The 13,691-nt window shown below is 39.1% G+C and overlaps 2 protein-coding genes across 3 annotated transcripts in view; both read right to left on the minus strand.

Moving 5' to 3' along the window:
• bckdhb (branched chain keto acid dehydrogenase E1 subunit beta) overlaps nt 1-2,089 on the minus strand; it is a 67,196-nt gene extending 65,107 nt beyond the window's left edge. Inside the window, exons 1-2 of the mRNA XM_050046944.1 lie at nt 1,858-2,089; nt 374-451 (exon numbers count right to left, since the gene is read on the minus strand). Coding sequence (XP_049902901.1) covers nt 374-451; nt 1,858-2,053 — 274 coding nt within the window. The 5' untranslated portion in view covers nt 2,054-2,089. The remainder of the gene's footprint in view (nt 1-373; nt 452-1,857) is intronic.
• Nucleotides 2,090-3,837: 1,748 nt separating this feature from the next.
• ttk (ttk protein kinase) lies at nt 3,838-13,328 on the minus strand. Of its 2 annotated transcripts, none has more exons than XM_050047684.1 (25): nt 13,241-13,328; nt 12,497-12,584; nt 12,181-12,403; nt 11,920-12,026; nt 11,672-11,815; nt 11,419-11,533; nt 11,251-11,332; nt 11,010-11,128; nt 10,577-10,655; nt 10,316-10,424; nt 9,961-10,183; nt 9,366-9,472; nt 8,945-9,088; nt 8,676-8,848; nt 8,110-8,255; nt 7,840-7,966; nt 7,305-7,397; nt 7,057-7,214; nt 6,661-6,812; nt 6,401-6,525; nt 5,953-6,027; nt 5,675-5,851; nt 4,447-4,543; nt 4,235-4,320; nt 3,838-4,155 (listed from the first exon to the last, which is right to left on the minus strand). In XM_050047684.1, the coding sequence occupies exons 2-25, from the start codon at nt 12,582-12,584 to the stop codon at nt 4,087-4,089; spliced, it is 3,018 nt and encodes a 1,005-aa protein (XP_049903641.1). In that variant the 5' UTR covers nt 13,241-13,328; the 3' UTR covers nt 3,838-4,086. The 2 variants fall into 2 exon arrangements, with proteins under 2 accessions (XP_049903641.1, XP_049903642.1); XM_050047685.1 differs by having other exon boundaries at nt 13,223-13,280.
• Between the last annotated feature and the right edge of the window lie 363 nt (nt 13,329-13,691).

Genomic DNA, 13,691 nt, shown 5'->3' on the forward strand with positions numbered 1-13,691 from the left:
ATTTATACATGCGAAACACGTTCTCTGGCTGGCTGGATTGTCCGCTCGGGCTGCCGTACATACATGGCGGCGCAAGATGGCGACCTCTCTAAAGCAAGGCCCTTGCTATATATATATAAAAGCATTATTATAAGGCTACGAAAACCAAACGAATTTTATTTTATAGCGATTATACACTTACATAAACATATTAATGGGTAGAAGATTCAGATTCAGATTTGACAATAAACCATGCCAAATATTACACACTGGCCCTTTAAAAGGCAGTGCTTTCTTTCATAAACTTAAAGATAACTCGGGTAAAATGGCAGATTTTCACACATTTCCATCTAATAACAGCTATAAAGTTCCCTTTCCTGTCTTAGCATCCTACCTGCTGTTGGATCACTGGCAAGAGTGTTGTCCAAGGCACTTGTAACCGACTGGAACAAGTTCATCTTCTGGGTAGGACCTAAAAAAAACAACATTTTAAAAAGGACTTGTCATAAGCAACAATTCATTACTGTGCATTCGCTGAACACATTCGATAAGTGATCACACCAGTTATTGCAGGAAAGGAAATCCACATTAAAAGGAACATTGGCACAGATTCACAGCCTTCAATCAATAAGACACACACTTCTTTGTTGAAGAAAATGTACACATGATTCTTGTGGTTTCGCAGGACTGGGTTGTTTTTCTGGAACCAGTTAAAGTGCATTTTTGAGTGCCAACATCCTGGTTGTATTCACTGTAGTGATGAGCTCACGTGCATTGGGGGACTATCTCAGAGTATGACAGATCATATAATCACCACTCTCTTGTGTGATACAGTCATATCAAAAGTTCTTTGGTGCTGTCATGCTGCAATAACCAGATACACCATACAGTGCTTTCAAATGGATAATATGCCAACATTGTTGATAAACCTGTTTGGCAATTTCCCTTATAGCCTAATAATCTGTTCAGTTACTGAAACTGAAAATGTTTTGTAGTCCATCTTATTAACAATGGCAGCATTAACATGTTAAAGTTGAGTTCTGTATTACCTATAGTTGACCAAAGTTACTCCATACAAAGGGCAGTGGGTAACATGGTTACAAACATGGTTACTTTTAAAGTGCCCCTCTTGTCAAAAATGTGTGTTGTCACTTTACTTTTATCTTCACTGTGCAGAATGATGTGTGTGGAGAGTTTAGCTGTCAAGGGTGGTTTTCACACTCATCTGCTAAAGGGGGAAGGCTTCTCAGTTCCCACCTTAAATCTCAGTTTAACACCCGGTTAAACAACAAGATTTTAATGACATCACAACTAGTTTTGAAACCAATCATGGTCCAATATCCAACTTAAATCTTTCCTCACTGAATGTGCATTGGAAGTTTAAATTGTCCACACCACACTTGTTTATCAGTGAAGTAGGAAACTTATTATGTTTGATAGTTTCTCTTTTTTAGATAAACAGTGTTTTGCATATTCATAAATCTGTTTTCTCAATGATGAGGGAGAAGGGGTAGATATAGGTTTAAGGAAATTCAACTGACTAAACTTTTTAGTTAAACAAAACAACAACATTAGACACAAGTTATAGCTATTACAAGCACAGTGTAATTAAGATATACATCTGAAGAATGTCTATTGGAGACCTTTAAACAGTCAGGTGCAAAGCGTTAAAGGTGCACCGTGGTTAAATGACTATCCAGTTTTGACAACTGAATAGATATCGCAAATACAACCCATATATCCCAACTAGACACTGTCCACAGTGCTGTTAAGTGACTTTACTTTTTAACAGCTGAACTGTTGAAACTTCCAGAGCTACAGATATGCATATCTGTCCTGTTGGTGTTGCTAACGTTAGCCGGCGCGCGAGCCACTCACCATATTGTGTCGGGACGGGGTCAGGCTGGAAGGTAAAGTGCGAGGCATGTCTTCGTTGTGTCTTTGTACGGGAGTTAGAGCTCGGAGACAATTTGAGCAGAATGGCCCCAAACGAGCTGTGAGCCCCGGTGCCAACACCGGAGATGGAAAGTTTCGAGTGTGCACCTCGGACGAAGAACCGTGCAGCGGCCGCCATGACTGTTGTTATGCCTGAGCAGGAAGGGCAAAATGAATCAACGTGTGAAGATCGTCTATTAATGAAGAAACATCATCTCTCAGTGGAGGAAACTGGATGGTTATCTAGCCGAAATCCCGCTCCATTCAGTCTTTTTTTAACTTGACAGTTTATACTGGGGTTTGCTATCAGAATAAATTCATTTTAGCACCGGGTGAAGTTAAATCATTATCATGGTAGAATTTAATAATACTAGCCCACAGGCTTACGAACAGTACACTTGGTAACATGTCTTTGTATCACAGATTTAAGAGTTATTACAACAGATATTCGTTTAGCTTAGAATATTATGGGAAAAGCTGTAGAGAGACAGTCGAGAAAGCGAAACCGAGGCAAGTTTACTTAGGGAAGGGGACGCCGGCTTTCTGTAGTTGCCAGGAACAGTGGCAGAGTGAGACCTCTTTTTTCTTCTCTTCTATGCCAACCTCAGGAGCACATAGAGGTTGTGATTGGTCCAAAAGGAGGGCGGTGTGCGTGGTAGAGATTTTGGATGCGGCCTAAAGTGGTCATGCCGCACGCTGTACTCCTGTGCCATATTCAAATCATTGACAAGAAGCAGTCTCTGCAAAGTCTTGGGTTTACGTTGTCTGCATCAGCTCGACAGTGCACGTTAACGCCACATATATATATACGTGCTTAAGCCCTGTGATGTGACCAGAAACCCAAGCAAGTTAGCCACCGTTTGGATTTTGATGCACGTCTATTTGCACTGTTACGGTACGGGTGCTTGGAGTGGCCAAAAAAGTGGAAAGACTCGAATTTAAGCAATAATTTCTCACAGAAAAAAACGACCTTACTACACATTATTTAGGAGGGAGGAGCTTCCTTGGACAGGCGCCACGAGCGGTTGAGGGGTCGGTGCCTTGCTCAAGGGCACCTCGGCTGTGCCCAGGAGGTGAACTAGCACCTCTCCAGCCACCAGTCAGTGCTGTGCATTAGGGCTACTTCTCAGGGAAAGTCATCTAAAAGGGCATTGTAAAATATTGACAATTTCATAATTATCTTACATATAAACTTTGCCTGAAGAGGTTTGCTGATACTCTGGAGAGTCCTCTTCAGACTGACATTATGACCATGTCAAGTTGAAGTTGCATTAGTGTTGTAACACATTTTAAACACATTATATTTATCATATTTTACTGTAATAAAAACGTTTCGGCCTACTTAAGAGGTTAAGCTTGTCATTTTTATTGAAAGATGGGATTTAGTAACTCAAAACAGCTGATGGTGCTGTTCTCTACCTAAATTCCATAACAGGAAAATAATGTGAAAATAGCCAAAATGATCCACAACTTGTTTCCTTAATTCAAAAGAAAAACTGTCTCATTAAGAAGGAAATACTTGCATTATTTGTCAGTTCTTTAAAATCAGCATTGAAATTACTGAACTCACATTTCATAAAGCAACTATGTTCAAGCATAAGCAGCATTGTTAACTGCAAAGAGGCAGACTGGGATGCAATTAAGGGTTTTTTTTTTGTATTTTCACTGGAGGCTAATTGTCTTCAGTGATTAATGTATTTAATTAACCCCAAAAGTATTTGTCTTTCAGAGGATTGGAAAAAAATAAAGGTCATACATGCATTTACTTATTGGCAACTGAAAATAAGTAGAAAAAAAATCCATATGATGTTTATCTTTAGTGTGTTTTTTGGCATTTTCATCCAGTTTAAAAAGTGTTAAAATAGCACATGTTGCCAGTTGCATGTCCTTGTTATCAGCCGACACAAATAAACCAACAACTCCTGAGAATATAGTATGTTTATTTGACTATGCTGTATATGCTTACACTTATCATCAAGAGGACAATAGCAAATATGAAGTAATATAATGATTTTGTTTTAAAGCCACAAACATACAAACATAGATTTGTTAGTTCTACATGTTACAGAAAATGTTATTGTATTTAAGTGGTTAAGGAGGGGTCTTAGGAAAAAAAAAAAACAACAAAAAAACAACAACTAAGAACTATAGACATCACATTTCTCAGGACAGTTAGGTTGACGACTTTGCGCACTCTGCAACATCCAACTTCCTGCCGCTGCTGCACATCTTGGCCAGATTCTGTAAAAAGCAGAAAGGAGTGTTATTATTTAACTCATGGATGGAGACAAAGTCTAAATGTCCACAAACTAAGTCTTACATTAGCTGCTCTGATGATGCTGTTTGGAGACTGGAGGGCTGCGAGATCTGTCAGGATCTTCTGGAGATCACTGTTACTCGGATGTTCTGAAACACGTGAATGGAGTACAGGTCATTGTCACATAATGAAGGGCAAAGTTGGCCTCCAAGTACACAGAGTTTGAGAAGTGTGTGTGTGTGTGTGTGTGTGTGTGTGTGTGTGTGTGTGTATACCTGGTTCAGGTGATGCCTGTGGCTTCAGCTGCAGGTATGGGTGCTCCAGCAGCTCTGCAATGGAGATTCGCTCTTTGGGGTTTCGTACCAAACAACTCTGGAAAGACAGACAATAAAAACTGCTTGGTATGTGTTTTAAATCTCCTCCACAACACATTTAAGTTAGCCTCTGTTAAGTCTACGAACTTTAAGCTAAATATGCATCAATATTTGTGTACCATGCAGCAGTCTGTAGACCAGAATATGGTATCAGTGTGTGCTGAACCCTTATTTAATGTTAACAGTAATAAAAATTGTTGCCAAGTACATTTCCTAATCTGTTAACAGTGACTGTCTGTTTCAACTTCTATCCTGTTTATTGTTTTATTATGGTGATTATTTGACTGCATGTACTGCATCAAGTCTCTATACATTTTTTCTCAACCTAGTTCTTTATTTATTTATTTAAGTTTTACAACAGAATGCAATGATTTTTAATTATATTTAGACATATATATAAGTAATTGAATAAAGAACAAAGACAAGATAGTTAAGGTTTAGTCTGATCAGGTAAAACAAAAGACTGGGAAAATTTTTGAATGCTGAAAAAACATTGTCGTCGTAACTTTTTTTGCAATTTGGGTTGTATGTCAATAAAAAAAGAACTTTTATTCTGATGTAAAGTTAATTACTTGATATTAATTTCATAAAAACTGAAATAATTGACCTGCACCTCCCCCAAAATAATGAACTTATTCATATCATTATTTTGTGTCTCAGACTGAAAAGATTTATTTCACTTTGACTGGCGTTTTTTTTTTTTTTTTTTTTTTAAATATAAAGCGGGAAATTGAAACAAACAAATCAACCAATGTGCCTGTGGATATTCTCATTCATCCAGGTCATAGTTATCTCAAGGCAATGTCTCAAACGTCTTCTAAGACAAAACCAAGTCCAGTTGCGTTCGATTCAATTGCCTTGAGATAAATCAATCAATGAACTTACTGTATAGTATACAGTCCTCATACATTTTATGGATACAAAAGTGCAAGCCAAAAAGGTGTTTTAAAGGGCAACTGATCTGCAAGCTTTTATACAAACATTTACATCCATGACAGACTAGTAATGGTCAGAATTAACTGGTTTACCTTTTCATTTCAAATGACCTTTCAAACTCTAAATACTGAGACTTGTGACATTAACTTTTGTTTTCACATCAAACTAATAAAGTTTAGTTGTGGTCTCTCACCTTCAACACATCCAGCAGATCCTTCTCCGAGATGTCAGGGAACTCAATCATGTGTGAAGGATCGATTATGGCGTGCAGCTTGGCAATCTGATTGGTGATGCTTTGGAATGGAGTTTTCCCATAAGTCATGCAGTACAGGATACATCCGAGGGACCACACATCACCTTTGGGGCTGATCTTTGGGGAGGAAAAAAGAAAAAAAATCAGAAAATGTTGTCACCACTGTGTTGCAATTACAAATGATCGCTTATTGCATTTAATTGATTTGGGAAGAATACCTTTGAGCGTGCTTTTCCTGAGCGGGATGAAGTGTCTTTGATGGCTTCAGGGGGCATATAGTTCAAGGTTCCAACCTGTGTTTGACAAACAACCATGTATTAGAGCCCTTTCCACCTGAGTGTAGATCTAATACAGCTTAAATATATTTTGTATTAAAATCTCTATTCTCTTCACAGAATTGTATGTACTTAAAACAATACTGTGGCTGTTGCACATACATTAAGTTCTGTTTCCATGAATGCCACTACTACACTATGTGCCTACATATTTCATTATTAATCATTTAAACTGAGCATTGCCACTAGTGTAGATAAGCAAGCCATCAGTGCATCTCTACAGATTTGCATTTAAATGTCATTTGTTTTTCAGCTAAGTACTTACAACCCAATGACCAGCGCTACATGTAAGAAACACACAGGTTCATTCAGTGTATGACATCAATCTTACCTGTGAGTCTTTCATAATGCTCGTTACATCTGGTTGGATTCTGTTTGCGATGCCGAAGTCAATCAACTTCAGGGAAGCATTCACTATGACAAAATTTGCTGGCTTCAAGTCACTGTGGATGATGCCTGCACAGAAGACACGGAGGACATACACAGTACATTTAGCATGGTTATAAATGAAGATCAATTTAGAGTGCTGTTAAGTAAACAACACTGAGAACGGATGAGGGAACAGTAGTGAGAGTCATAGAGAAAGCGAACCGTGTTTGTGGATGGTATGGACGGCCTCCAGCATGTTCTTCCAGTAGAACTTCCTCTCCAGCGGATTCACAGTTTTGCGGTTTCGCAACCAAGTGTTCAGATCCAAGTTTCCACACTCCATCAGCATGTAGATGTAGCTGTTGGTTATTTCACTGGGAACACAGATACAACCGTCACGGCATTTGTAACAGAAATCATAATTGTAAGCAGACCTCAAAAGCTGTTGTATGAAAGACTTTATTTCTTTTTTGGATACAAGTATGACTGAACTGCAGCAACACCTCAACTTTCCAAAAAGACAGATGGCAACATTTTCATCTTAACAAGGACCAAACTGTTCCAGGGTTCCTGTGGAGTTCCTTAATACATTGTTTTTGGACATGGCCGTGTACTCACTAGTCATAGAGCTTGATGATTTGATCGCTGTACTGCTGCAAGTGGTTCAGATGTTCAATCTCATTTTTGTAGCTCTCTATTGTCTGAGCGTCAGCCTCCTCGAGGTCGACATACTTCACAGCAAACAGCTGCTTTCTGTGATCGAGGACCTGATAGACCTGAAACATACAGAAAATATCAAGCCTTTGATTATAGTTGCAAACAACAACAGGAGCTGCAATGTTATATGGATTCTGTTAGTGTTTTACCTTGCTGGATCCACCACGACCAATCATCTTCAGTATGAAGAACTGTTTGCCCTTAATGGTTATGGATTCATTTGAAAATGTAGTGAGGGACGCCTATAAGGAGATACAAACAACAGGTTAAATGTTTTTCTTGTGTAGGTAATTCCTGCATTTCATACTGCAAGACAGGATAAACTGCTCTCTTTATATGTCCAGATGTATAGTGCTTTTCATCTCTGCTTAATTATTGTATTCATTCATGCTGTAGGACGCAGAAGACACAGACATCTTCTTATCATGAAACCGAATTACTTTATTTGGTGGTTGACACTTTCATTATCAGTAACATCACACACACACACACACACACAAAAAAGCTTTACAACTGACTAAATGTCACGTACTGACTGTTCTTGACACTGTTGTAGCCTTATCAGTTATAACATGTGTTTGTTTTCATGGAAAACTTGTGGATGCATGTAATATGTTGTCCAAGTCTAAAAAATGGACTTTGCATATAAGATAACAGCACATGTAGAGCATGAACCTGCTGTACCTGTGGAGTTTGGAAACATGGTGGCTGGTTTAGTGGTGTAGATGGCTGGTGAACGGGTCCAGCTCTGTGTGCTGCCACTGCAGAGGAAGACACCTCAGGCGCCCTCCTTGCAACAGGAGTAATAAAGCTGAAGGAGAGAACGAAGGAGGTGTGACTGGGTAAATTTTATGAAAATGCAAGAGGCATATGAGGAAACGAGAAGTTCTTTAAAGCAAATTAAGGGCTAGTGATTACACTGTAGACCAGCAGACACCTAAGTCAAGACGATACCTGTTGGCGCTGGGGTTTCTGTAGCCATTTGGCGTCTGACAGACTGTTTGTGGATTCAGTTTTGATGGAAGATGGACGGATGGAGTGGGGAGTGACTCGAACACGCGAGGAACAGGTCTGGGCTCAGGAGGTGTTGTGCGTTTATCCTGTGAAGAAAATAATTCGGAAATATTTGATAAGCAACATGGTAAGGTTTTCAGGGTAAAACTAAATTTGGTTCGATTAATAAATGTTTTGAAGTGGTCATAAACAAAAAGAATCAATATTATGTCAGAATGAGGGCAATACACTAAAAATTGCTGTATGTAACTCTAGGAGAAAAAATAGTTGTTGAGTCATATTCCCAAGTCATCAGAAATCCATGCTTGGTGATTCCATCTGACTACCAACCCAAAGTGTCACTATCTGAAGACCTGGGAATGAGACTTAAGAATCAACTTTATTTTTTACAGAGTTATATACGGCGCCTTTATCCTATTGTCGTATCTATAGAAATTACTCTTTGTCAACATGATGACAAATAAGAGATTAGGAATGTAAGTAGTAAAGAAAGAATGTCATCAGACCTCTGGAGAAACCTGCCGGTGTATGAGAGTTGGAATCTTCCACTCTGATACGGGCTCCTTGCTGACAGGTTTAGGCTGCTCCACTGACCGGTTCACGGGGACCCGAGCAGGAAGCTGAACTTCCTGGTTTCCCCCAAAAGTAGACACACTGACTGGAACACCTGTTTGCAAATCTTTAAGAAAAACAGTAGAATTTACAACCATTTAAATTATAAACCAAGTCCAAGTCAGTGCTTTATCCTCATCAGTGCGACTTGATGAATCTCTACCTGCGGGATGTTCCTCCTCTCTGGGGGGCACAAGCTGTTTCACCCCAGCTTTCAGGTTACGCATGGCCATCTCCAAAAGCTCGGCTGGCCTGGCATTTAGTGCCTGGGCTTTGTGCAGGATTGAAGTTGCTTTGATCAAATTACCTTAAAAGAACAAAAAGGGGAGGAAGACAAACAGAAATTTCACTATTATGTTAAGTCAGTAAAGTGAATGCTTATCAGAGGCTGTGAGAGAGCACATCTCTAGAGACAACTCACTATTCATTTTAAAGCTACTAGTTTAAACGTTGCAAAAAGTAAACCTGTATGTATTCAATGAAATGTGTAATTAGAACTGTGTTAATGCAATGCATTTGGTCTGTGTTTGTCTATTCCATAGACAAGATACCTGGGAACTAATATGAAAACAAAGCCATTCTACCTTGAGAAACCTCAAACTGGGCATGTGCTACATGGACAAAGGCAAAGCCTTTACAGTTGGATCTTGCAACTATAAAGTGGTCTTGGGCTTCATCTGGATCGTCAATCCTTTATAAGAGAAAGACAGAAAGAAATTTGATTTGAACCCACAGAGCAAGAATAGACAGCCAATACATCCAGGCAAACAGGCTTTTATACAAGAGATGATGCACGATGATGTTAACATTTAATGAATGTCATACTGGGGCATGGGAGGAATAATTCAATAATATTGTTTGGCTTCTCTCCATAAAACTGTAGTGTGACAAAATTCACATCAACCTTAATCAGTGTTGTGTCTCAATGACAACATACAAAGGTTTGTCAAAATCTATCACGGTCTGACATCATAAATTCGTATTAAAATTAAGGGCTGAGCTTCCAGGAAAACACTGAACACTTGAGTTTACTGGATAAATGCTCTGCTGTGCTTTTTTCCCCAGCAAATATGATTACATGTTGATACTGCAGTGGAAATGGTCATAATCTCATGTAAATACACACACCACAAAGTCTCATGACTGTAATACAGATTAAGTATTTTCATCCACACTCACCCCTTGAGTTCTGCATATCGGACCAGTATTCTGGCACAGCTGGCGTTTTTGCTGAACTGTCTTATTGGCAGCCTGGAGAAGATTTTAGAATAACAGTACTTGAGTTTATTCAGGAGGTTGATGTCTGTGTGAGGGTTGCCTCTTTTCTCCAGGCTCATCAGATATGTCCAACACGATTCGGGGGAATTTGTATTGACGATCTGTTCGAAGTTGTACGTTACATCTGCCAGGGGAAAAACTAAATGTCATCAGAACAGCCAAAACACCAAATACACGTTGTTCACAAAGTTTTATTGCCTACTCAACAAACTGCAAGACCCTCCAGGGATAGCATACTGTCGAGGCAATATAGTACCTTCCATTCTGGAGGTGTCCCTTGTGTCATGTGAGTGAAGGAGTGTGGTGGTGGAGTCCACAGCTGCCTGGTCCTCCCATGGGTAATGCTCTGGACTGGCAGCTGGTGGCTGAGAACATAGCGATGTAAGAGAAAGTGATCACACCTCTTTCTTTAACTTTAGGTGAGCATCTTCACTTAACAGAGCCCTGATAACAAAAACCACACCATGGTGACTCTGACATTGCTAGACCCAAACTACTGTAGCTTGTTTATACTCACTTGAAGATCTCCATCGACAGCATTTTTCTTTGAGGACGATAGCCCGAATACCGGGTTCACATTTGAACCAGATGTTTGCCTGAAACAAATGAAGTTTCAACAAAACATACAACACTTGTGATTGAAATATACAAGAATTTGCTTGCAGAGTGAACTAGGATGTAACAAATCACAATCTTCTATTTCTCACACATTTATTACACTGGTTTTAGTGCATGTTAAATAAAATATGTGGCAGATTGTTTGTTTTAACTCATAAAATGAAGCAAACCATTTGTGTGTTCTCCATTACTGTTTCCTAAATATGAGGAATTTTAAGATCATTATGATCATATCATATTTACTTTGGCAACAATACTGTTTTTATACATTACTCCCGAAGACATAATCAAATTTAACACATTTAGAAACAAATGTAAGAATAAAGAATTACCTGGACAAACTGGTGTGAATTGATGAATCATTTCTCTTTGAGGGCTTTCCATTACTGTGGTCATCATCATCATCATCCTTTTCTGGGATAGAGAAAGGTACAACGGGAACTCTCCCTGGCTGGAATCAGAAGGTCAGAACACAACTTCAAAACTTCAGACTATTCTGGTAATTAAATTCATGCAATGTTTGAAAACACAATCAAACAAACAAACAAATAAGGGATGAAACGAAACGCTCACCATGCCAACTGGTCTCTTACGATGAGATCCAGCTCTCCAGCCTGGTAACTGGTCATCGGATGATCCACTCAGTGGCTCTGTGCTGCAGGGCAGAGATCAACATAAGATGTCATATTCCCTAAATCAAACAGAGGCCTTATTAAATGTTGAAAGTTGTTATATTCTTACCCTGAAGGAAAAATGCTGGAGAGCTGCAAGTCGCCTGTCCCGTCTGATGTTCGGCATACTTTTTGGAATTCTGAGCCTTTCTTGACAGAACTTTGCATGTTACTGTTTGACAACACTGGCAAAGAGAAACACAGCAAAATGTGAAAATCAGACAATGATAAGTTGGCATTGTTACAGCTTTCCAAATTGCTGTATAGCAGACAAATAATCTAACCATAATAATAAATGGAATAATAAATGAATTAATACTCACGCGGTACATTTTCCTTATCCTGTGAACAGAAGAGTTGTGTTTTCCCTGTTTGCATCCTTTGCCAAGCAGCCTCCAGCTGTTCCTTTGGTTTGGCACCCAGTTCCATAGCATTCTGCAATATGTAAATGCCTCTCTTTGTGTTGCCTAGTAAGACGATACAGCAGACATTAAAATACTGCACATAACATGCAATAGTTAGTAACAATACAACAATTAGTTGTATTTACAAGAGCCACAGACAAACCTACCTTGAGAATGTTCAAACTGTGCATGTGCAATGTGAACGAATGCAAAGCTCTGGCTGTGAGATCTTGCCAAGTTGAAGTTGGCTTCTGCCTCATTGACATCTTGAATTCTAATGAAAGGAAAACAAGAAAAACACACTAAATTTTCCCGCCACTGTTTCTTTTCTTTTTTTGAAAAGCATTTCAGTAAGTGATGAACACAGAATTAAAACTAAAGAGAAGACAAAAGCCTTTGAGATACAAGTAATAACCTTGGTTACTCACGCTTTCAGCTCTGCAAATCTGACCAACATCCTGGCATAGCTCTCATTCTGACAGTGTTTTCCCAGTGGCATATTGGAGAATACTCTGGTGTAAAAGTCAACTAGTCTGGTGAGGTGGTTACGATCCAGGTGAGCATCCCCTTTCTTCTCCAGGTCCGTCAAATATGAGAGGCATGACTCCGGTGAGTTTGAGCCGATAACCTGGTTAATATTGTCCGTGTCATCTGTAACAAGAGCAAGGTGTCATGAAGACTTCATGAAGTATGGACATATGGATGCTGATGTATATGGATGTTACAATGAGAGGACTCCATTACCTTCATTGAGATACTCTTTAATTTTAGTGAGCTTTTTATAAAGCATAGCAAGCTGCTGCTTTCTGTCTGTGTGCTCCTCTTCCTCCATCTGAAATTGAAGAGTGGATACATAACATTATGCATGATCACTTTAACGTGGATATACAGCAAGAACACCAAACCCCCTTTAAAATAATGACAATTTTGTGATTCCTTACATGGTATTACAATGTGCATGAGTGATACGCATGACTGACTTCAGAGCTTTTAATAATCCTTACAAGACACTGCGTCAAATCGGCAATGTTATGAGTAACATTTAATATACCAGCAAGGATGTGGTGAACCGAGTAACGCCAAGAAAACTACAAAAAACTGTAACCTTACGTTAAGTTAGCACAATGACATACTGCTTTGTGGGTCGCGTATTCCCCTATTAACGTCTAACGTTACTAACTTTATTAAAATCCCTGGTAACGTTAAGTTAACGTTACGTATAATTGCTGCAAAGAAAGAGTCCAAACGTCAAATTCCAGACAGATTATTGGACACAGTTCTTCCATCACAAAAAGTCTTTCGTGTTTACAATCTGAATTAGCTCAGTTAGCTAGCTAGCTAACATGTTGTTAACGCAGTTGTTAACGCTAACTAGGTGGACGGCTCGGTTCCGATATGGGTCACGCAAACTCAGAGGAAGGTAAACGTGTATAATGGCATTTTCATTAACATAAAAAATATATATATTACATTTCAACAGGCTCTCACCGTGTCTACGATGTCTTTAATCCCGTTTCACTTATGGAGCACGAAAAAGGCTCGCCCTCAACTGCCAGTTTTCAAATATGCCACTTCCGTCCCAGGCGTGTGCTGATTGGATAGTTCTTCTTCTTCTTCATTTGGTTTAGGGCAGGTTGCAGCTGTTCATTATAAGGTCTCTACCGCCACCTACTGTACCGTATGTGGTATGTAGTCAGTAATTTTGTCCCTGCATTAGGCCTACCTAAAATCATAAGGTAAACAAAGTAATAATTACGTAATACAGAATTGATAATAATTGAAAGAAGCCCAACTCATTAAATTCTAAAATAAAGTGACTGGTCTTACGTTATGAAGTTGATTATTATTATTATTACTTCCTCCACCCACTGTAGGATTTGTGTTGTATAAACCGACTGCTAACATTCAGTCATAGTATTACATTCATATGCCTACAGTA

The sequence above is a fragment of the Epinephelus moara genome, chromosome 6 (genome assembly GCF_006386435.1).
Source record: "Epinephelus moara isolate mb chromosome 6, YSFRI_EMoa_1.0, whole genome shotgun sequence".
Classification (NCBI taxonomy): Eukaryota; Metazoa; Chordata; class Actinopteri; order Perciformes; family Serranidae; genus Epinephelus; species Epinephelus moara.